Below are 26,326 nucleotides of genomic sequence, written 5' to 3' on the forward strand. Positions count from 1 at the left end.
AGTCGTTTAACAACCCCAAATTAAAGCGTAATAATGGCCAAAAATGTATATAGTTCATTTACGACAGTCTTTATTATAAGAAATTAGTAAATAAAGTAGTGGAACTGCAGTAGCTAAAACATATGCTTAATATTAAAAACTCGAACGTGTCATTTTTGCTATAACATTTTTTTTCTTTAACAAACGTTACTTGAGCAATCAAAAGTGAAAAGACTGTGGAGTATCACCAGTATCTCAAAAATTTCTAAGCTTCAAGCTATTCAAATTAAGCGTACCTTTAAAATATGAATATTTTATTTATTTATTTAAATTAAAAAAAGCCATCCTAAACTAATAGGTTACCCCAATGCGTCACAATGACATATGATATATACAAATAAAATACTAAAAATTTAAAAACATTATTATATCAGTATGACTACGATTAAACTAAATTAAATTAATGTATAGATATTAAATATCTTAGCACATCTTGTTATAGGGCCATATCTTTTTATAAATTTAGTCTTGTTTTACCTTTTTAATTTTTATTGTAAACTAGAAAATGGTAATGTGGAGGCCTATTTATTTATTTATTTACTGTGGCCATAACTAAATGGCACTATGGTAACACTGACGTGACGGTGGTGGAGGGTAGCGAATTTTTTTGCGGATCGTGATGACCGGTGGTGCTTCGTCCGTTGATCACTAATGTATATCATTCACTAAGCACGATAATCTATCCAAGATATCAACGTTCATCAATCGTCGTGTTGAAATTAAGAGTGCATGCATATATATACATTGATAAGAGAACGTTACCAATACTAAATCAGGACTGTTTTTAGAGTAGGCTGACCATGCGTTGGAAATTAAAAAAATAAAACAATTCCAGTAATATTCTATTGGTATTTTTATCGAATATTATATTAAACAGATATTCAATCTGGAGAGTGATTTCATGTTTTTGAGTTAAATATGTATATATAAATAAACAAAATAAGTAAGATAGTGATAATTTATATTTTCCTCAACAAATTAAATTAAAAAGGAAAAAATAATTAAACATTTAATTTCACATAGTCACCCTATTATATTTCTCACCAATACTGTGGCGATGAGTTTCCACTTCTTGGATCAAGTTTAACTATAATAAACATGCAATAAAATAATTCTGCAGTGGTCCAATCTGTGTGCAATTGCCACCCAGCAATGTATTTTTCTGTGTTAATTAATTTTCATAATAAACGTTTATAAAAAAAACGTTAAAAGACATCTCTATAAACCAGAAATGCTATCAAAGCTTAGGGTTTGGGTGCCACATTTTTTTAAATGCATTTATTTCAATAATATAAATAATTTCATGGACATATTTTATATATAATATCATGTTACTGGTTTATAACCATTTTAATGTTTACAACTAATTATTAGCTAAAATCGATAAAAAATAATATTAAGAATTTAAAACAAAACGTTTGTGATTATAATGTAAGAGAAAAAATACAGAGCCTTTAACACTTTAAGCAAAAAAAAAATTGAGTTTCAGAAAACAAAATACACGAAATTAGTGGGTGAATAACAGTGTTCTTTAATTGTTGGTATTTGAAAGGTAATATGCATTTTTTTTTAATGATTAGTATAAAAAGGTGTATTATATATTAATTTTAAAGCTTTGTTTTGAATGACTTGTAATTTATAAAAAAATACTATTACCGATGTTACTCTACACCGGACAGACATATGTTAAAATGGGTCTAATTAAATATTTATAGATTAAGAAAATATTTTTTATAATTAACGCACTTTTTTTTATTAAATATCGGTCTAAGGGCCGCAATGGCGGCAAGCCATTTAGAGCAAAGTTCCAGAATATGTTCTGTTCCAATATATGGAATCCAGATGTAAGCCTAGGTGGGTGCCAGCTAATTTGTCTATATACGTTCAGATTGTTATTTACAATACAAAATTAGATTTTGTCATAAATGTAAGTAAAATTAAATGCATAACAATAGTTTGGACTGAATTATAACATATTATGGTAAATCAGTAGTCTATAAAAATGTTATTTGAATCCTATTTAACCCTAAATGAGAATAGAGAATATATTTTAATATCAAATGAAACAATAAATATCTATCAGTACTCTTAACAGGATAATTTAAAGCTTGTATTGATTGAAAAACGACCATATCTAAAGAAAATGAATGAGCTTGTCGTTGATAGTTTGATATACTAATGATTTTTAATTAAATGTAATGTATATATTTTTCCCAAAAATTATTATAAATTTTTCTCAGTATTGTATCAGACTCTAGATGTTTTTACAATAACATATTACATACACGTGTAACACAATAATCAAATTATCAATATATACACGTGTAATGCATTAATCGAATTATATGTACTTATTATCATACACGTGTAACGCATTAATCATTGCATTACGTTTTAATTATAAGTTCGTACTAATTAAATTAATAGATAATAAACCAGTCGCTAGAAATATAGGATCATACAGTCGTGCTATTCACGGAGCATTTATACTCTCAACACTGTTCCATAACATTATTCCATCAGAGATTCGGCGCTACAAGCTTTATTTTTCACTACAACTATGTCAAACTACATTAAAAAATATATGGGAGTAAAATTGGTAAAGACGGCGATAAAAGTGTTTATAAATCTCATATACGTTTCAATTTTATCGTGAAAATTGTGAAATATGATTATTGAATAATCCTTAAAATGAAATTATACGATATCAATGTAGAATCAGGGATCTAGGGATCTATTTTAGGACACAATCGATATGAAATGCATCCCTGATTTTACTTTTATAAAATCGCAAAAAAATATCTTAATGGAAAAACTGTGGAAGTAATCAAAGTTATTTGGCATCAATTTAAAAATTTGTGTAGGGATGTTAAAATTAATTGTAAATTTACTGTTAAGTGAGAAATTGTTATATCTAATAATATATACTATTTTTTATATATTAAATAAACATTGTTACTATTTAATTATATCACTAAAAGTCAGTAAAGTCTTATTTATTAATATATTATATATACGTAAAAAGGGATAGAATTTTTATGGTTACACATATTAATATGATTAACCTTATAAGTCAAGATACGTATATGACACCTATTTTTTATTTTATAAAAAAAATAATTATTAATTTATTTTTAGTGTGCATTATATAACAGAATCTATTGATTTTCTATTATTTATTTATAAAAAAGGCAACGAAAGACGTTAAGGGTAAAGATATGCGTAGAGTAAAAATGGATTTTTAAGCAACATTTTAACAATACTGTTGTTAAAGTATACAGATTATATGTATATAAAATGAAATAAATAAAAAATATAAACTACCTGAAAAAAGCAGAATTACTCTGTATATAAAAAATATGATATTCTAATGAATCTAAGAACCATCTCTACCTAATACTATTTTTTGAATAATAGTTTTTTAATTCCTTTTAAGTACAATAATAACTTGAGTTTACATTTCATTACTAGTTTCATATAAACTATAGTATAATTAATCGTATTTATTGCATTAAATTTAGTGTTAAAAAATAGTATAGATAATATATTGATTTAATGTAAATCTTTCATTGCAACATGCTTGCTTAAACCCAATACCTTACAACATGGAAAATAAATCAACAACTACTAAGTAAATAGTGAGACACTATACTGAAATCAAAGTCATATTTAATTTAAAAAATATTAACTTATATTACAGCTACAATCAATACAAATCACTATGCACGACTAAGCTCGACATTATTTTAAGTATTCATCACATTAGTAAAATCTAAGAAAACATATGACGATTGATCGTCATTATAATTATATAATAATCGCTAAATTAGATCTTTCAGATAAGATTTCATCCCAGGTCTTTTAAGTATTAATCACTGGTTTATATATATTTTAGATATAATTAAAAGTCTAATAAAAATAATACTGAAAAGCCAAAAATAATTTTTTGACAGAATAATTTTATAATTGATTGAAATAAGTTTTAGTTTTAAATATTGCTTTGTAAGTTAAATTTGCACGTATATTATTACTGTGCGACAGATTCTACTTCACCATATTCTTTAAATAAAATAGCAATTTATAAAAGAGATATTCAAAAGTAATGCGGCTAATTAATCATTGATATTTTCTTCAAAGAAAATTACACATTGGAATTGTTTGAAGTAAAAAAATCAGTTTATTTTTAAAGCATCTCTAATTTTTACACCGCGTAGCTGTTTTTCACAAGAATCACAGTTTATGTGTAATATATCGCAAATTATTTAATTAATATTTGACTTTTTAACTAAATATTACATTGAAGATGTTTTCGATGTATTACACATTTGTGTTTTTAATATTATTTATATATAATTAAACTATTCAGAAAATCAGCTTACTTTTATGATTATACTTAATTGTATAAAGTCAGACACGAACCACACATTTGAATTGTGCGTATGTTTGATCTTAAGGTTTAAATAAAATGTTAATGTACTCACCGGTGTGTATATAAGTGTGTTTCTTCATATCAGATTTTTGATGGAAGCGTTTCCCGCAGTATTGGCAAGGATATGGTCTCGTATCTGAATGGATGAGTAGGTGTGTCGATAGGGTACTGGACCTCTTGAAAGTTTTACCGCATTGTTTACACTCAAAAACTTTTTCTACACTATGTACTGCCCTGTAAAATTAAAGTAATTAAATTAAGCCCTTACGCTTTCAAAATAAGCTACGTAAAATAATGCAAGTTATTTGTAAGAATGCTTTTTTCATCATCATGTTTTATTATTTTGAGTATGGAAAGAAATAATTGCAATTAATATAACCGAATTCTTTATTGAAATTATCTCACTTGCACTACTTAACATTATGATTTTTTACATTACCTATGTTGACTGAGGCTAATTTCATGTCCAAAAGTCTTGTTGCATAACTCACAAGCAAACGGCCTCTTTCCATTGTGCGATCTTCTCGCGTGCACTTCGAGTCCATGTGGGGTAGAGAACATTTTTTCACATTTAACACAAGAAAAAACATCGGCAAGCGGATGGCCACCGGGTCGCATCAGCAACTGATGCTGCGCGTGCAACTGTCTTAATCTGAACAAGTCTTCAGCCGAACAATAACCGCCGGGACCGTTGCTACCGTTGACTTGTCCGTTGGCACCACCCTGGAGTGCAGCGGCTGCTGCAGCTTGCATGGCACTTAAATATATTGAAGCAGGATTGTTCAAGAATCCTCGATCGTCGCCTTCTTTTGAGCACATCACGGGATTCGTGGGGTATATGCCCGGATGGAAAAAGCCGGGGGGCATGAGATGGCGCGGAAAGAAGCCGTGACTACTAGTCGCTTGAGAATAGTCCTGTCCGTTCTTCTGCAGGCTCGCGTCTCGTAAGAAATCAGCAAATGGGTTGTTAGGGTAAAGAAAGGACCGAGTCACTGATATCGTTTCGTTGAAAGACGGACCCTCGGCGAGCGGAGACCTCTGGGTCCTGGGTATGTCGGGCCTCAGGAGAGCGTTCACCGAGAACGTTTCGGATCTCTTTATGGGCGCGTCTTTGGATAGTTCGGTTATGGAGGGCGGCTGGGGAAATGGTGATTCGTTGTTGATTCTGGGCGGAGGCGGTGAATCCACTTCCAATTCAGGCGAGGTCGATCTGGATCGGCAATTCATAGACCGGTTGCCTTCGCTGCAAGTCGGACTCGGAGGACTGTGTGGAGATTCGGGCCTTTGAATTTCGTCGTACATCGCCTTTGGGTAGATGTTATTGTTGTGTAATGGTATGACGTCTTCTTCTTCATCGTCCGTTTTATCGGCCATTAGTCGACTGATTCCAAATTTAATTTGATCTGAAACAAATAAAATAGTTAAGTTAATTCATTGAATCGATGAAATGTAGTAAACAAGTTGTGACAATTTAATTAAATAAAAATAACCACTACGTAAGGCAATTTTTTCATTGATATTTACTTACTTAATACTTATTCATACTTTCAACATCATAACAACATTTTTGTAAAAATTCTGAAGCTTTCAGTATTATTTAAAAAATACTATGCTTCATTATCAATGCATTTTAGAGAAAATAGGAGGCCCGGGGTATCTCGTATTTTAGAGGATCTTCAAAATTAAAAAAAATATTGACAAGATTATTATTATATATAGTCCTAACTTTTTATTGTCATTAAATCAATACTATTAAATATTTATTCGATAATAAAATTAATTATTTCACAGAAGCTTTTCAGAAAATACCCGGCCAAATTTATTACCCGATTCTCGGATATTTTCCCTTAAATTAACCATGTACCCGGTTCAGTTCCAGATACTTTTTGTCTACTATACTGACACAGGGTTATAATTTAAATTATAAACTAAAATATTTTATTTTCGTATTTTGCTCAAATTGTATTTTTAAAATGTAAATTAAAAAAAAGACATGCATTTATCAGATCAAATTCAAGGGGGTCTCTGTTTAGAATCCATGTCAAAAGCAATAAAATCAGCAATGGAAACACTCGGTTATCTATCGTTTATGCTAAGATATATTAATCAAATGAAGCTTATCTAAATCGTATTTTGACCAATAGGAGGGCGTAAAAATAAAATTATCTCTTCTCAGAAGTCAAAAATTCACGTCAAAAGCAATAAAATCGTGTCATAACAAATTATGAATCAAATCACACTTGTTTGTCATTCAAATTTATTTATATAGTGTTTTATATTATATATATTTTCCCCTACATTATCCCCAATAATCTAAAACACACTTCGAGCGTACGCTAGCAGGTGTATTTGAACTTGTCTCTACGATTTGTAAATTAAAGCGTACAAAATCGAGCCCAGCATCACAGCGATTCGGGTCATAGTACACCAGAAGGGAAAAGTGCATCCCTTAACTAATGGGCCGTTTTTGGGGTGCAGGCTCGACCAGACTACCCCGCGAGCCGCATCCGAATGTGAAATGAGCTGTATCATGTTGTGTAAAGTGTAAATTGACTTTCATCCCCCGGCGACGGGGAAAACCCCCTTAATTAACACGTTAGAGCGAAAGGGAGATCCGACCCCTGGCATGGACCTACAGAAAAACTTCCCCGTCGAATTATGATTTACACCGCCGCGGATCAATGGGGGCGCTTTCGTGGGGCATGGGGGCAATTTCACACACACGAGGGTTGCAATAATAATAAAAACGCGTAAACGCGGCCCATGAATAGAGAGGATTGGAATGATTGTCGTATTGTTGTGTAAGCGTTATAGCGTGAAGTGGAACTCACTGTGCACTTTTGTGCTTGTGCTCAAAAAGGGGGCATAATATTCATAAGGGCGCGTTATGATTTTGTGCACTTGTTCGGTTGTTTTTCGATAAATTCAAAGTTCGCCCCGTGCAATTGCCCGTGAACACTTGCACGCAATAAATTAATTACCCATTGATGCTACGACACACGAGGAATATTTTAGAAACATTTGGGTGGGGTCTTTTGATAAATTGCATTTTCCACGTCAGATATTTATATTGTCATGATATACTCATATCTCACTATCACAACTTCGTTTCAAAATAGTCAAAAAATATTTTGCTGCAACTTTAACGGCTAAATTATAAAGTAAACAACATAGTTTTCCATATATTTTGATATTCTTCTGTGAGATTAGAAAATCTCACAGAAGAATATCGTGATGAATAATTTAAATCGAGCTAGATGTACATATTTGGTTTAAAAATTCTCTTATAATGAACTACTTCAGCTCATAGAGAATATCATACATGTATAGAATAAAATATAAAATAAGTGTTAACACTTTAAATGAAACGCTGCTTTAAAGTATAGGTACCACCTCTCAAAAATATATACGCATGATTTATGAATTAGTCAAGGGAAATAGTTTAAAATATATATTATATATTTAAAAAAATAAATAATTGCGATACCTCATGTTTTTGTACAAATGTTTATCCCCATGAGAAACTAGTGTGGCAAAGATAACCATTTAGTTGCCAACATCCGATACAGGTTTTTGCTACTTTGTCGAAAATTATCGGATTCGAGGTCACATCTACTTCATATTAAATAAAATGTAAGATATGTTTCAATAGAAATATTATTTTTTCCGAATATACATTTTATTTTTATGTTATTAATGGATATAAAGATAGTGTGCCTAAAAGTCGTGGCAAGTAAAGGTTTAATTTCTATATTTATTTAGATTATAAAAATGACTAAAGACTGCAAGAAACTTATTTTTTTATAAAATAAATAAATTAAAGATAAAACCAAACTGGAAAATGTGGACTAGATGGACAGCATATTTTAGTCAAAATCATCTATATGTTGGCAGTGTATTTTTTTATTTATACATAGCACAATGGTATAAGTCATACTGGGGACCCGACAAAGCCGCGCCGGACAATCCCGCGCCGACTAAGCCACCCCGACATAGCCGCGCAAGACAATCCCGCGCAATACAACCCCGACATTGCCGCGACGATAAAGCCGCGCCGACATTGCCGCGCAAATCAAAATTATAAAATTGAATAAAATGAAAGAAAATTATTTTTTTAATTCTAATTATTTTGTTCTGTGGACAGCTCTATCACTAGTGATTCGCTTTTTGAACAGTTAGTCATAGATTGGATGATGCTGGATAGCTACAAAATATACCGAAATGAAAATAAATCAATACAATATCATTAAAAAAAAGTTTAGGTTGTTTGGTTCTACAGTGAAAGTCGGCGCGAGCGGTAGCGAGACGCCTCCCTTTTCCTATATATATTTGTAATTATTAATAAATAAAAACCATGTTATAAATTGAATTTTGTTTTGACTTTGCGCGGCTTAGTCGGCGCGGGATTGTCCTGCGCGGCTTTGTCGGGGTACCGTCATACTTTTTAAGCTAAAAATTGTGAGTTCAAATCTTACATAAATCCACTATTTAATTTTTTTACTGTATTTGTGAATTTCACCATTACAATTATTCCGATCCGAATTTTTTCTACTCTCATGGATAAATATTATTGTGATTTAAATGGAACTAGGTTGTTAAGATATTTAGTACAATGCGAATTATTAAAAAAATATATAAACATAATTAAATAGCATATAGCATAGTTATAATGACTCAATAATTTCTATATTCCAAGAAAACGTTACGATTTTAATTAATTTCCCTGTAAACTTACTTTAAATTGCAAACCGCCTTACAAAGTTAAGGTATCTTTAAAAAAATTAGTCTAAAGTTAAGTTTTAAACACAGTCTAGACATTTTATCTATTTATAGTATATGATTATATATTAAACTGAGCAACTTATAACTGAAAAAATGTAACTACTCATAATTTAATAGTTCCGATTGAATTTTTATATATAAAACATGATAAATATAATGTATACGTACACACGATGCAGCGATGCGCCAGGGCCGCATCGGGCAGATTTATAAATTCGGATGCAAATTGCGGATTAATCGTCGCGCCGAGAGCATTTTTTTAATTTGGCAAAACGAGCGCAGCCAGAATAACAATCTGGATTAATGGCGTTTTTCACGTTGGAAACTTTCAACGAGCATCCTGTATAATAGGTTTTTTTTGGTCGGTGGCGAGTGCGTTTCCGCATGCAAAAGCGGATTTTCACAGCTGTTGTTTTAAATGGAATTGAAAATATTTTTACACACGCGTTTCCATAAACTGCGAGCGGTTGCGAAATAACAATCTGTTTTATGGTTAATTATTAAAACTGACTAAAACAAAAATTAAGCATTTATTATAATATTAAATAAATGACAAATGAATCACAGTCATTTAAATTATTATCTGTTTTAATTATATAGTATATAAAGAAAAACTTATGTTTTAATGAAAATAAACTCAACTTAAATTAAATAGCGTTCGTTGAATTTTTCGTTCGTGCACAATAATAATAACGCTGTTTGTTTTCCTCAATTCATCCGCCATTAGGGGGTGGTCTGAATTGCGCACGGTCACAATAATCCATTTTATATTGTCCTCCAGATGACAATTGTTGTCGTGTTTCAACCCCTATTGTGCGGCGGTCGACTTCTTCGTGTTGCTCTTTGTTTGAATGTTTACCGACGTCATAGACCGTCGCGATAAATAACACTGTTTACCCACCCCGTTTGCCCTTACGGTGTACACAAGGTGTACCTGTGCCCAAATGAACCCCTACATAGTCACACAATCTTTTATACAGGTTAAGGGACTGAGCAATAAGTGATAATTCATTGAAAATTATTCTAGTTCATTCTTTGTAAAGGCAAAAGTTAACATTATTTAATTAATAACTTAAAAAATCGTAAGTTACTGACACTCTTAGAATACATTTAGTGAATGTATGACTTTTTATATGCATGTATATAAACAATAATTTGATCGAGTCAAAAAATGTAGTAAACGCGTCTTAAACTTAGCAAGAATTTCATAAAACAACTTGCCACGTAATAAGTCACAACCTTCGTAATCACATTCGATATTCTTAGATTATTTTAAAAACGTATTCGTAATCGATATTTGCTTTAAGCGTATTTTATGGCTTTGATATATTATCTATTATTTTATTATGGCTATTTAGATTTGATTAAATGTTAAAAGAAACCGATTCCAAGGTTTTATGTGTATTTAAAATAAAAAAACGTTGAGATTGTATAATAAATTGTATTATAAACTAAATGGTAATAAAATTGCTTTTATTTAAAAATATGTTTCGGAAAATACACATACAATAAATAACTCTAGATATTTGGTATCAAAAATAATATTGTTGTTTTTTTTGATTAGGTGTTTTAATTTGGGTATTATATATATTTTTTGAAAGATTTTTTGATTGATTAAAAAATGTGAGGAGTGAATCATTTTTAAGTTATAGTCTAAGATAGGTGTTTGTATTCATATCATATGAAAATTATTTATATTTTAAGAATAATAATTAATCCATAAAATGCATTATGATAGATTAAAACTACACAATTTTATCTTATAATTTTTATGTTTAATATAAAGTGCATGATTTGTAATATAAATAATTTAATCAGACGTTTTTTTCCAAGAATTATACATATCTATTTTGATTGACGTTTTAATATATAAAAAAACAAATCACATAATAATATTTAAGCTATCAAAGATAATATCGAATAAATTTTTAATGATTTTCTGTAAAATATTGATTAATTTTTATTATTGAATAAGTAATTTTAAGACTTACTATTACTAACAATGTGCTAATATATTTAGCAGGTCTAGATAATTAAGATGTGACACAAGCATGTCTTGTTAAAAATTTGACTCCGAACTTTGCACTGTTATGTATGTTCAGTTGCAGTATTAAATGCATGATAATTTTATAGAAATATTTAGAATATAAATTCTCGTCTCGAAAAGTATGCATATGCACACTCGAGTACCTCCACTTAGCACTTGTGCAACTTTCACGAGGGCCACTCCGACAGTCTGTGGGAGTGTGCATCTTTGATGAGGGTCGTTCGAGCGGTTCCATCGCCGACCACACGTCCGCGTGTCCGAGGGTCGCCTCGGCGGTTGCCGTGAGTGCGCCTAATAAAATATGCACTTTTATCTCTGTTTGGACAACATGTAGCACCGCCTTGGTTTTCGTGACACGCGAGGTACGCTTGCGCATTCGCTGTAATTGTAATTTCGCCAAACCGTAATTAGCTCTGATTTGCGCTCAGTTGTTCAATTATGCCTTCAGTCAAAGGGTCAAAGCGAAATTTTAATGCAGCTTTTTAAAATTTGTGTAACATCCAATTTTCTATATTTATAGATTTTTCTGGCATGTTAACACACTAGCGGTATAATTTTATATTCTATAAGACATAAATATGGTCGTTAGAAGCTCAACACTGATAAGTACGTCTTAAAATAAGTACCTTTATAACACAAGACTAATGCATTTTTGTGCGCTGGTAAGAATTACGTTTATAAAATATGTGTGAAGTTCCTAGAATTTTTTTTATTAAATTTTTTAATTTTAATTTTTCTTTGATTTTTTTTGTTGTTGAATTCTTCGATTCAGTACATTAAAGGTGCATTAAAATATGTATTTATTTACTTTTCGTAGAATTTTTTTTGCTTGTTTTTTATTTAATACCTAAATTGCGAATGAATTTTTTTTTAATTTTGAAATAATATGGTGTACACTGTGTACACAAAAATAAATGGCATTAAGAACAAGCATTAAAAATGGCATTAAAAACAAGCAATATGCAAGTAATAACCTTAAAAAAATTAATAATAGACGTCGCTGAAATAAAATTATTGATCCAGTTACACAAAAATCTTATTAAAGTCCCAAGATAATACACAAAAAATAAGTTGAATTACTGAATTTTCTAAATTAAATTGGATTACTGTCAAAGTTGATAGCCCTATATTTTTGTTAAATAATTTAAGGAGTTGTGTAAAAATAGTAAAATAAATGCGGTTGGTTATGAAAGCATTAAGAATATATATATTATATTATATGTGATTTTGACAACGATGCTGACTGGCACATTTAATGGCAAGAATTTATTGATTTCTAGACATTTGATTTTTTAGTTTAAGAAAATTCAATTCTTAATTGCACAAGTGTAGTTTAAAAAGACAGTCAGTTAATTGACTTGTCAGAGTAAAATAATAAAACAAAAAAAAATATTTAGAACTAGTGTAAAAAATACGATATGTAACTGATGGTATGAGTACAAAATCTAATTGAGCCAAAATCTAATAAATTGCCTATGCTTGTATATTGATTTATATTTATATACATACATAAAAATTACACTACTATTTTACATTTGATTTATTGATTTACACATTGTTATTATATATATATTTATTGAAATATATATATTTATATATATATTTATTGAAATAATTCGTCAAAACGTTACAGGTTTAAAAAAAATCGTGCTCAAAGCCAATTTACATACATTCCGTATTGACAAAAAATGATTAGTTTGTACAAACACAATTTTCAATTTCCGACGAAGTGTATGTAACGGAGCCGCTTTTTTCCCTATTAAGGTATATGTGCATGCATTATGGAATAAATGTCGTTGTGCAAACATTAGTCAACAGTACAAACAAAGCGGACACGATGATTTATTCAGGTAATGTGCGATTGATCGCCAGTCAAAGATTTGTAAGTGATTTTAATCCTATATGCTCCGTTTTTGTTTGTGATATGGTTATCGATTACTGTAGTAATACTAAAAAAAATAATTTCAAAGTCAAGTTCTAAATATAAACTTTATGTTTAAAAATAGAGTAGATTATATAATATTAAAATATGTTAGACTGTTCCAGATGGAAATTTTATTTGACATTTAATTACAATAAAATGTGACGTATAGAATCAATAATATCAATTAGTTCAAGATGATCTATTTCACAATTTTTTAAATATTATTTTATAAATAGTTAATCAAATGCAGCATTTGGTCAATAATCTAGTAAAATTATAGTCTAAAACATTTGTCCAACTACAAATGCAGATGTATTAAAATAAAAATTATTTTAAATTCAGACAAATATTTACATATAATAATAAAATAAAATGTGCATAATTGTACCACTGCTATTTTTTTAAATTGGTTCATGAGTTATTAAAAATATTTACTACTATAATTTGTCACTAAAAAATGAAAAACAATATATGTAGAAAGTTGAGATCAATAAGAACTTTTTTGTCATAGAACGCAAAATTGATCTTTAAGAAATGAACTGAATAGAAATGGGTTCTACAAATGTATTTATTAATATTGTATGATTAAAATACATTATTAAAATAATAATTTATAGCAAATACAATAATTTTTAAAAAATTTTAATGACGAGGTTACTGTAATTTTATTAAAATTAAAAAAATATTGAAAGATATTGAAAACTTTATAATCTGCAACATAACGCTGATTTTGATATTATGCTTAAGTTTTTATGTATTATTTATTATAAAGACAGTTAGATAATGCCAATAGAATATTTTAACAACACTTAGTAAAATTAAAAAAAAAAAGATAAAACACAATTTGATTAAATCTACTTATACACATATTAAAAAAAATTATCTTGAATGAGGAAAATTCAGAAAATGTTTTTTTTTTAAATTCTGTTTAGTTACATTATTTTTCAAAAAGATCCTCGATTCCTAATTATAAATACACATAAAAATCACTATCCAGATAATAACATAATCAAATGTTGATTTATCTAATCACTTTACAACACGATCGTTGATTGGTTTTCTATCTTTCCACACAACAAATTTACCTCTAAACACAAACCGTAATACGAAAAACGGGCTTATCGTAATGAACACGTATCAAATAGCAAACCTTTATTCGCCATCACAGCCACGGGGGGAAATCGATCAATCACAAAATCACAAATTATTAAAAGAGTTACGTTTGCGATACGTTTGTGGCTAGCCGCCTGGATTAACTACAGCGTACGTTATTTTATTTTAATTCAACCACGTACGTAGATAATTTGCGGAATGAAAATACACTATACACGCTGGCCGAAAATTCATCAGATAATACCTGATTTATTGGCGACGATTACGGTTAATCTGGACTAATGACGAAACATCGAACGACAGATGATTTCGCGCGAAAGAATTCATTATGTCTGCAGCTTAGCCGATTAACGAGCATTTAATACTATTAATATGCAAAAATCGATTATTGTTTAATAATTTTTGGGATTAACTATGCCGTGAGATATCCGATAATTTTCTATTGAATTTCGGAATAATTCTATTGCGCACAAAGTTTTATGTGTGTGTGTGCCTATCGATTTATGGCACAGATAGAAACATTATCCTTAAAACAATAAACATATTAAATATTATATCTGGGGTATTTGTTTAATAATAAATACACAAAACAATGATCAAAAATCAGATTGTCAAATAAATCCTATATTTTTAAAAGATTTATGTTGAAAACAACGTGATTTTTCTTATGGTATTAAACATTTTAAACAACGAAAATACTTTTATATTTCACAGCTGAGTGACAATAGAGATGAAATACCCAATATATATATATTTTTATATTATTTTCTACAAAAATATTATGTTAATTTATAATTTTCTTTATGCAGTGAATCACATAAAAAATAAATAATAGATGCTTAGAAATTTTTCTTAAATTTAAAATTATATATATACAGGATGGATAAATCTTGCCAATGTTGCATTTCGGGGTTAGAGCCGTATTGAGTGGCGCATCCGAGCCATCATCAGGTAATAGTGGACTTCCTCATAACAAGTCTCGAGTGAGCCAACGACAAGTTCTGCCCACGTGCCCGTAATTTGTTTATTCCTCAATCTCGGAGGAAGAGCGAATCTAAATTAGAGCTCCCGAAACGCGACTTTACAGCATTTTAAGCGTTCTCCTCCAGCACAATAATATTTGAACATCAACAAACACATATCGAGAGATTTACCCGTGTCAAAATCATTGTTCACACATGGGTGTGAAGACATATTTTTTTTATCTATATTTTCTTAAAATTTCGTCGGTTTATTCAAATAAAAAACGAGTCACAACAGTGTATCTAGTATTGTTATACATCGTGTATTGATTGTGTACGGTTCGAACAGATAAGGTAATCCTCTTTATCGCTAATTCCTTGCTCGACTTTAAAATTACGTTGGAGATTCGTCGATAGAGTAAACCAGATAGAGCATTTCAAAGGACCGCACCGCGATACGAAATCAAAGCCATAAAACGGGGAGTCGGAGTACTGATAAGTTGTTATTATATTATTATTAATAAATGCGAGTGGGTGTTGGCGATCGATCAACTTTACAAAAATAATGTTATAAAACGTTAAACGTACCTCTATCGTTGGATTGGTCCGTCGGGGGTGGCAGTCTGGTGGCAGCCGGCAAAGAGCCACCCCAAAGTCCTCTACAGTAATCTCCCAGTTGAAACACTCCGTTTACTGAAAATTTAAATCAAAAGTCAGAAAATACAGTATTAGCACATTATTAGGTTAAATAATAATCATTTTACTATCTACAAATGATTGTCTTTTTTCTAATAATAATTTTCCTTCAAAGATAAATTACATTTATAATAGTTTTCGAACTCTTATATATAATTAATAATGAAATATCTACAATAATTTTGCTAGATCATTTTATTCACAACCCCTCATTAAAATTACATTTGGTAGAAGCTACTCTTATTATTAAATAAAACTTTCACTTAACGATTTAATAATACTATAAAATATATATGTAGTAATTAATGCGAATAATTTTACATAAAAAAAAAATATTTTATTACTATGCGTTTTACATAGAATAATATGTACTATAATAAAACAACCGTAAATACTAATAAAAAATACTAACAAGAATAGGCTCTTTATTTTCTGTACTACGGTATGAAGAAGCTACATATTATTTTCTTATTTTCTACTTAAAAAAATAATATAATAATTTTCTAGTACCCAGAAAATAAATTATTTAAATACTATGTATCAGAATCAAGCATAATAATTAAATTAAGTAGTAAAAGGTTAGCGTTAACAGTGGATATAGAAATCGTGTAAGACACTATGTATTGCACAATAACCACAATTTTTCTAAAGTCTTCAACAAAAACCAATTGCCGCAGTCATAAAAATTCAATACACTTGACCTTGCATCAATCGCTATTTTTCTTCGGTTCTTTGGTTTCAAAATGGTATTATTATTAAAAATCATCTCGCAGCAAAAACTACCTAGTTATCTAGTGTTCATAATAAAACTTTTTTGAAAACAATATTACGATTTACAATAAGTGTGAATCAAATGAACCATATCTAAATTAAAGTTTGACCAATAGGAGGGCGTAAAAACAATTATCACTTTTCAGAAGTCAAAAATTCACGTCAAAAGCAATAAAATCGTGTCGTCGCCTTGCAGTGCAGAAATGAAATATTTAAAAAACGATTTATTTAAATGACATGCATTTTTCTGGCCTAATTCATGAAGGGGCAAATGCTCTCACTTTGGATCATCACGTGACCACGACATCACCATATCACTGACTGACGATAAAAAAACACACAACTGGACGATCGATTGCCACTAGACACATCTCAGGCTTCCAAGACTTGTTATATCAATTCTATCGTATAATCTTAGTATTTATATTTGCGTTAACACGGTCAGTTCGAGAGCTATTCATTTTACTATTATTCATAATTGAAAGAGAGATGGTAAGTTTAGATTTACGTCCTTACTATTAGCTCTGAATCACATAATATGGATATATGTTCGATATACTTATCATTATTCTGATTGATTGATAAACATAAAAAATATAGTCATGATTTTAATTTCTATAAATTTGTTCAAAATATAAACATATATATGAATAATGATGAAATGGATAGCTCTCAAACTGACCGTGTTAACGCAAATATAAACTTAAATATATTTTTAAAAAATAAATTATTACTTGGTTTTCAAAACCCGATAATAAGTTTGTGTGTTTAAAGATATATAAATTATAACGATTTTAGTGATTTTTTTGTACAAAGTTATCTGTATTAACTACAGGAAGCTGGTTGTTTTTTTTAGCCTTACGCTACTACAATTGTTTATAAATATATTTTTTTATTGTACAATTTTTTGTGTGTATTTATATCTATGTATATAAATCTATGTTTGAATCAAGAATGTATAGCATTTGTATGTGTATGAAATATTTGTGTACGTAATTATGTACAAAGTCCAACATGACGCATTGGAAGAAACTGGCAAGTCATGATTCCTAGTTAAATATGTAGAAACAGCAATTTATACTAATATTATTAAAGCATAAACTTATATTCATACGAATCAAATTGTATCATAATTATTAGCAATGCAATTTTTATAAAACTGTAAAATAAATAAATACATAAGGTGTGCTATTACTTCGATTGCTTTAACCCTTTAAACGCCAGCGAATTTTTAGTAAGGTATTTGTTATTTCTCTTCACGCGTCAGTATCTCTTTTTAATAAAAAATATAAAATTCTTGCTTTACTGTTCCATGAAGCTAGTACATTTAATAATTTAAAAAATTGTAAATAATTCGTTAACATGTTTTAAAAAAGTAATCTACAAGCGTTTAAGTGGATACCAGATCCTGTATATCGTTAATATATATCCTAATTTGTATAGTATCGATGTCATAAAGATTGCAAGTATCTAATCTATACTATGTTGATAGCAAAAACAAGTCTTTTGGTTTTATTTGAGGTCTCTAAAATATTCACAAAATAAATTTCCGCTTCAAAACAATTTACCATATTGCCTAATACGTCCACGCCGTCCAGCACCACAATCAAAACTGCTTCAAATATTTTAACGCACGCAATAAGAAAAACGCAATGACTTAGAACTCAACCATCGCCGATTTAATCGCAATGAAGCGGCCGTAACACGTGGGCAACTATGTCCAAAGTCGGGATTGATCTTTGGGCGGATATGGCGCCGGCGCATCCAATTTTCTATTCATGAGAAGATTGAGGATGCTGTAAATTTCGATCAAGGGCTAAACTATAAATCATTACGCATGCGTCGCGCCGTGACTTAATGATATCATTTTGCAATTTGCGAATCTCATTTCGGCGAGAGCATCGTGTTCAAAATAAAAACAAGCAGTGATACTTAACCTCGGCCAATCAATCACGACACCATCGGATCAAATCGCTTTTGATGTGTCAATGAATAGTCTGATTCATCCATTGAACCCGACGCCTTGCACCAATTTGAACACAATCACGCACTAGTATGAAATAGTGATATCGATTAACCTTAAGCGGAAGCTGCGGTAACCTATGATGCTACTTCTCATTAAGCCAATCAGTAAATCAACGTGGTTGTTTTTCTTGGCGTGGCAGGCGTTAAGAGGTGAGATGATTCATATGATACGATTGGAACGATTCATCGTTTTCTAATGACACCAAAAACCACACTCACTGGACTGCTAAATAATGACAATGAAGGGTCAAGCGTCTATTACGAAAGAACTACTGTCGGGTAATTGAGTGGCGCCTCATGTCATGAACTTCCTCTTACGAATGTATATGCTTATTTCATGATCGCAAATAATTATTCTTGAGGTGGTATAAGATCTGAGCGCTCTATTTCCGCTAAGAGATCAAGTAAGATAAGGTGTAGAATGCTAAAATATTTATCTAAAACTAAACGGAAAATATATAATTAAATTGAGTAAAGTTTTGAATAGATTTAAACAAGAGATTCAATATAATATAAATGTATGTATATATGAGAGGGTAGATCGCCATTAAGACTCTTTTCGGATACTCATTTGAGTCAAGATATCATCCCCTGTTATTATGACTACTGCAATCGATCTTTTTTAAAGCACTTCTTCAGTGTGCTCACATTTAGCAATACGATTAGGACTTGATGTGAAGAAAACGTTTTACGCTATCGATGTGTGGGTGCCTATGTAATAAATTACGGAATAAACGGGGCACGTGTTGGATTATTAAATCGAATTAGCCCACGATGGAAAACTGGTGCGTCGCGTACGAAAACAACTATGGTTACGTCCATTTATATAAGCCAAGATGAAAGGTTAAGTGCGGGTTCATCTGACGATGCACTGGTCCTGGTGGTCCTCGTTGTGCTGTTGTTTGGTCTGTGGTGGTCCAGAATGGCACCACAGGCTCAATTAGCGGATTAATTTGAATATTTATGACGTTTTTTAACACCCGCTGCGAGGGAAATTTATGTGGGGAGCCAATTAGGCGATGTGGGATTCACATTTTCTTAAGCAAGTAACCTTACACCTCGACGAGACCACCAACATTTTTTTTATGTAAAAATTCCTCTATATATAATATATATTTTTTTAGCTTCTGTGCCACTGCTTACATACGAATAATAATATGCAACTTAACATGTAAAAGTTTAAGTTTAAAAGCGGTTGAAACTATTGCGGAAAGTCTGCAAACTGTGGTCTTTCTACGATGCCTAATTATGCAAAGACCATAGTGGAATAAATTAGTATAATACAATGATTCCATCTAATGACATCAGTCGATCGTCTATTGCCCATGGATGTTAATTGATTGAGAGAGATGATCACGAGTAGAGCAGATCCAGCACGTGCACGTCGTAAAGTAAATCCTGACGAGCAGCCGACGGGAAGCTGTATCCACTTAATCTAAGTTAATTTCGTTAATCGATCAACCGTGTATACATCTAGCCACCCACCGAGTGCCTGGGTGGCACGCAATTATTGCCAATTGCGCTATAGTGAAATTGAATTTCAACGAAACTGTAAAAACCCTCGGATATGTCACATGTGTTGGACAGTAAAGCAGTGAGCGGCCGCTCGAACACGGAGGTCTTGACCCTCAATAAAAATCAATTTGTTTATAGTCGTATCGACAGGCCACCGAGCGCAAATCACTTGTCATAATGGCAAATTATAAAAGATGCGTCCGTGATAGGCGTGGGACCAGATGGTATGGGAACCGAACCAACAAGCGCAGGTTAAGAAGTGTTAATTGCTCCAGATTGATATTGTGACGGAGCAGACAAGCTTGTATCAATTAGCGACAATTGGATTGCAAACAAAAATTTAAACGGTTGTATTTTATGTATATAAATAACATAAGTATATAGAATCTGGTAGACTTTCTTTCACAATCAAATCCACCGCGAGAAATTATTTTATAGCGACCTTAGAGCAAAGCGTCTCTGGGTTTCTGGCTAGTTAGACACTGGGAGACGTTTATTAGTTTACCGACAAGGAACGAAAGGAAGGCTCCGGGGTCTGAGAGAGTAGAAAAGTCGTGGAGACTCAAATCACACGTAGTAGCCTCGCTTCGTGGAATCGAATCAAAGGACCGTCTGTGTAAAAGGGACCAGTCGCTGTGGGCACGTCCAATGAACCGAATTAAAACGGGTGAAAATCGGAAAAATGATTTTTCCTCAAAAATCTTACTACGAGAAATACGTACCTGTACATCAACCATATTAAATAATCCTAATTGATCTATTAAAAATTGAATCAAGTATTGCTAATAATAAATTATATAAATAAAAATGTATGTATATAATATATTATATAATAATATCATATATACAGGCTAAAATATGTAAAATAATTTATTTTATATTGAAATTTAAATAAATAAATATCTGATAATAATATTTTATTGACATTGCGGTTACTTATGAATACGTACATATAAATAATATAACAAACCAAAATATTTTATATTTGTGTTTTTTATATTATGAAAAACAGACATTTAAAGTTTTGTGAAAATAAGCTATTAAGCTAAATAAATTATTAAAAAAAGAAAAAAAAACGAAACAATATTTTTTTTTATATACATGTAAGATATTCTCTATGAGCTCATGTAGTGCATAATAAGAGAATTTTTAATATCAATATAATATGTACAAATTTATTTTAATTGTAAATAAACCTAATCCCTAAATTTCTTGGTCTAAAATCTTATTTTGCCTAGAAAACATTAAATATATTTAATTTTTTAATTTTTATAATATTCTCTATGAGCTAGAATAGCTCAATATTAGAGATTTAAATTAATCATTACGTTATTCATCCGTGATATTAAAAAAATAGACCTAATCTGTGATGATCGATCGGAGTTATAATTATATATAATAATTAATAATTACGATCTTCCAAACATGATAGAAATTGAAAAACACTAAGCTCCATATAGAATTCGAACCATGGTCTTTTAGGTCAATAGTCAGCGACTTCACTCGTCTATCGTGCTGGTATTAAAAATGATTGTGTTTTTGTATATATATATATATGTATATATAATAACATCTACTTTTAATAAAATTTCAGAAAAATAAATAGATAATCATGTATTATATTTTATATCCTTTTGTGTGAAAATATTTAATATTTTATTTAATGGTTCTTTAAATATTAGTATTAAAAAGAGTTCAGAATTCAACAAGCCACTTTTTTCAGTTAAAGTACAATATATTTGGATCATTTTCTGCTTTTGATTGAATCATAATATCAAAAATATTCGTCCGTTTTTTAACTATTCGTTAATCGAATATTTTGTAAAACTGTAAGCTGTTAAAAATTAAGATTTTAAAATACTCCAAAAACCGATAAACCTTAGAAACACAGTTTATTATAGTACCAAATTTATCTTCTTATTTTTATGCTATTTATAGTAGCCACAACCATAACAAATAATAACCAACAAACAAAATAAAAAAATACTTTGTAATTGCCGAAATTCAAGAAATTATTCAAATTTTAGCTGCTGTGAATTTTCTCAACAGCTGGTTTTGATTTTTTTTTATCTTTTTTGAATCAATAAAAATAATTTTTAATTTTAAGTGTATCTATAATATTACGGTAATATTTTTTGAAAATATCAAAATAATTAAAATTAAACATTGTACAGTCTAAAGCTTTAAATTCATATCGTGTCTTATAGATCGGAATTAGTGATTATTGTAAAATTATAATTTTGAACGACATCGCAGATTAGGTTTTACTAGATTTTCCTAACCTGATGAATGAATAATTAAAATTAAATCTAGATTGTCAATAGTGATGAATATTGATTCTTAACTGTAATGTCTGTAATAATAGTTTATTTGATTATTGTAGGTTTGATGAACTGATTTACAGCTTTTGATTTCAGTCTTGTGTCTCACAACTTACTTAATGCTTACTGATTGTGTTTACTCCATTGTAACATACAAGCTAATGTCTTATGTTGCAACGAAAGATTTACAATAAAAACAAATATTATAGATTCAATTTTTCAATATGATACTCTTCGAGGGTTGAGAAATATTATTACGAATAAAAAATAAACCTTATTTAATACTCTAGATATAGTGTTTTATAAAAAAATACCTATATCTTTTGAGCCATTACTGATATTTAAAAATGAAAAAAAAACAGCAAATAAAAGTCGATTTATATCAAAGCACTATTGCAATGAGCATGATTGCCTTTTAAAAATATGCATATTGCCACTCTTCTGAGTCAATAAAACATCGAAAATTCTAACTATCCTATTAAACATACTATATGTTGTACTAATAATTGTAATGAACAACGTCTTATATTTATAAATCAAATATAAAACCATATAGATATTAACCAGTGGTGTCATTGATGCAAGCAAACTTCACAAAGTAATGACAATCAGAATTCTGATTTAAAAGACTAGTCTTAATCTCTTTTTAGTTTTATTTCAGAAGCATATCAGTTTAAATATGTGTTTATAATTTTATAATTCCTATTAATTTACTTTAGAAACACCATATAGAAAATCTTTTAAGAAATGGTTTGATTTAGATGTCACAATTGTTAGTTCAGTAAGGCTGTTAAATTAGTAAAACTACTCTTCCTTGATTTTTCATCTGATATGATTATAATAATATAATATTGGCGGCACAGTCATATCATCTTACATAAATATATAAAAATCTCATAATAGATAATTGGTTCACAATAAACATTTCACGTGTAATCCGGCGGGTTTAACGTCTCCGCCGAGGGACCCCGGGAGCAATCGCATTTTGCGGAATTACGTATCCTCGTTTCGCAAAGGATAATCGCAGACAAGGATGGGATGACAATCTGACGGTACTGAAAACATATTCGCTATCTTGTTCGTTCTCGTCGATGGCAAAAATCCCTACCGTGTATTAAACCTGGTTATTGGTTTGGTAAATATTTAATGCTGCACTTATTTGATGGAGGATTTGATGTCAAGCTGTAACTGTCTACGACCGAAAAGATTTGGCCGATACATGATATATATATGTATGTATGTTGCCTAAGAAAAAATAAAATATATATTTGCGCACATCTCGAACCGCACTGTAGCGAGCGCGTTGGATAGTGAATCAATATCGTTAATAGGAAGCAAAGATTAATTTACGGCTATCGTAGAAAGTTAATTAGCAAAGTGCCGACAAGCCTTTTGAGACTGATTACCAAATAAATTTTAATTGAACCAAAGACGAGGAGGTCTAATGCGCTTTATTTGGGAGGATACGATTTCGCAAGCTGACTCATTGGGCGCTTTTGGTTTCTCAATGAAAACAATTGGTCAAGACAATTAAAGATATATTTTTCCTCTGGTTAGAACACACGTATAATACAAATGTTTCGGGGCGAGCACGCGAAACGTCGATGATCATTTTATTTTAATTACTTTAACATCGTACAACACAATACTTCATCAGATTGTTATATACCAGGGATGGCAAACGTAAAACGGCTTTGTTTTACTCATAACAATATCTACAATATAATAAATATGTGTGATACTGTATATATATATATATAGATATATATCGAGAGGGGTCAAATTCCCGGGGCCCGTTCTCCATGAGGGGTCCGACTCTAGAAAAAATCATAACAAGAATATATATATATATATAAAAATAAAAACCGACCTCAAATTATGAATCTGAATGAAACTACAATTGTTTGAGATGTACCTATATACTGATGTATTTTAGGTATAAGTTCCTTTAGCCCTATTTATACAAATTATACAATAAATAAAAGAAGCGGAACATTGCCTTCAAAAGCACCTACTTTCTAGGTAGTACTTTCTCAATAAACATTATTATTTAAAGGGACAGATTGTAGTTTTTGACGCGGCTCCATTTGTGTTAAGATTTGTTTGCAAATTATTGTTCACTTTATTGCTTTTTGAACGTTAAAAAAATATTAGACATAAGAGGAAATATTCTACGAATGTAAGTTAGTAGCAGTAAATTTTGGTATTCGATCTGAATTTTCAGATCGAAAACCTAAGTAACAAGCAAAGAAATAACGAGAAATCAACAACAGTACCAGCAGAATTATATAAAAGTTATATTTTCATAGATTGTATTATCGGTAATTTGACAACCGGATTTAATGCAGCAAAATAAATAAATAATACATTCAGTTTCGTGTGGATATTCCTCAAAGAAAATCTAGAAAAAACGGTTTCGAATCAATCCCAAAAATATTTTTTAAAATATGTCATTTCGGTAAAATCATATCGGAATACATTTTCACCAATAGAAATATATTTTTACCAGTGAAAATATAAATTATCTGGCAGGTACTTCTTCTAACTTCTCTATATGTGGTAATATATATATTTACATAATTATCATTATTTATTTACATATGATGTATAAATTATTATTAGTTATTTTTTCACTAGTAAAGTTCTAATATATTTTCATCAGCAGATATATATTTTTAGTAGTGAAAATATAATATAACTAATAGGCGCTAATATGATGCTCAAAAATGTCTATGAAGCGCAATTTGACAGTTGCGAAACGTACATTTACTGTTCAAAAAAATAACCTAAAATGAATTATAGTTGTAGAACTTTCATTAGGTCAAGTCCAAAATTTGAAACTAAGTGAACTCATCTCTCAGGAGAAAATAAGTGGAAGAATAAGTACAAACAGACATCTCACATATTGCTCCACAGTTTATCTACATTTCGATATTACACTATGTTTTAAAAATCGATATTACTTTGGACTTCTAATATAAGAGGGCTGATTAAAGTATATTCAAAGCTAATTTTGGTCAATAAGAGAGCGCAAAAAACAATTAACCCTTCTCAGAAGTCAAAAATCCACGTCAAAAGCAATAAAATCGTGTCGACGTCGTCGCGGTGGAAACGCTCGGTAACGAGCGTTTCCACTGCGACGGCGACGGCACGATTTTATTGCTTTTGACGTGGATTTTTGACTTCTGAGAAGGGTTAATTGTTTTTTGCGCTCTCCTATTGAGCAAAATTTGGTTTAGATGTATTTTATTCGGTTTTCACTCGTAATTCTGCTATAAAAGTCTTAATATAAACGCTTGATAATCGAGCGTAGCAGTTTTTAAAGTTGCAGTGGGGTGGTATCGACAACCGGTCAATGCTCGGCGACTTTAAGCTGCGCGTATTAAAGTGCCCTAAAGAGTTGCGATCGCGACCTTTATTCTTGCCCGTTGCGGCCTCTTCATGTGCAAGCTATCTAGCTTCTCAACGAGCTCGCCAAACACAATGATTTTTGCGATAGCTATGAGTAAATTAAAAAATATATGGGATGGTTATCATAACTTTGTGCCATAACTGTTTTTTTATTTTAAATTATTTTCATAAATCTTTCATTGTATAATTATCGTTTATATACAATATAATAATTTTAACATAATAATTATCCAAAAATAGTTATTCTACTTAAAGGCTATCTCTATTACTTAACATACATCTTATGATGAA

General features: G+C 30.3%; 1 protein-coding gene across 1 annotated transcript in view; it reads right to left on the reverse strand.

Annotated features, from left to right (window-relative positions):
- Nucleotides 1–26,326, reverse strand: part of sens-2 (zinc finger transcription factor senseless-2) — a 74,934-nt gene that overhangs the window by 39,471 nt on the left and 9,137 nt on the right. The window contains exons 2-4 of the mRNA XM_088185018.1: nt 15,885–15,989; nt 4,908–5,871; nt 4,521–4,702 (exon numbers count right to left, since the gene is read on the reverse strand). Coding sequence (XP_088041144.1) covers nt 4,521–4,702; nt 4,908–5,871; nt 15,885–15,989 — 1,251 coding nt within the window. The remainder of the gene's footprint in view (nt 1–4,520; nt 4,703–4,907; nt 5,872–15,884; nt 15,990–26,326) is intronic.

This window comes from Plectrocnemia conspersa, unplaced genomic scaffold, assembly GCF_051122295.1.
Source record: "Plectrocnemia conspersa isolate PC_06_02 unplaced genomic scaffold, ASM5112229v1 ptg000004l, whole genome shotgun sequence".
In the NCBI taxonomy this organism is placed as follows: domain Eukaryota; kingdom Metazoa; phylum Arthropoda; class Insecta; order Trichoptera; family Polycentropodidae; genus Plectrocnemia; species Plectrocnemia conspersa.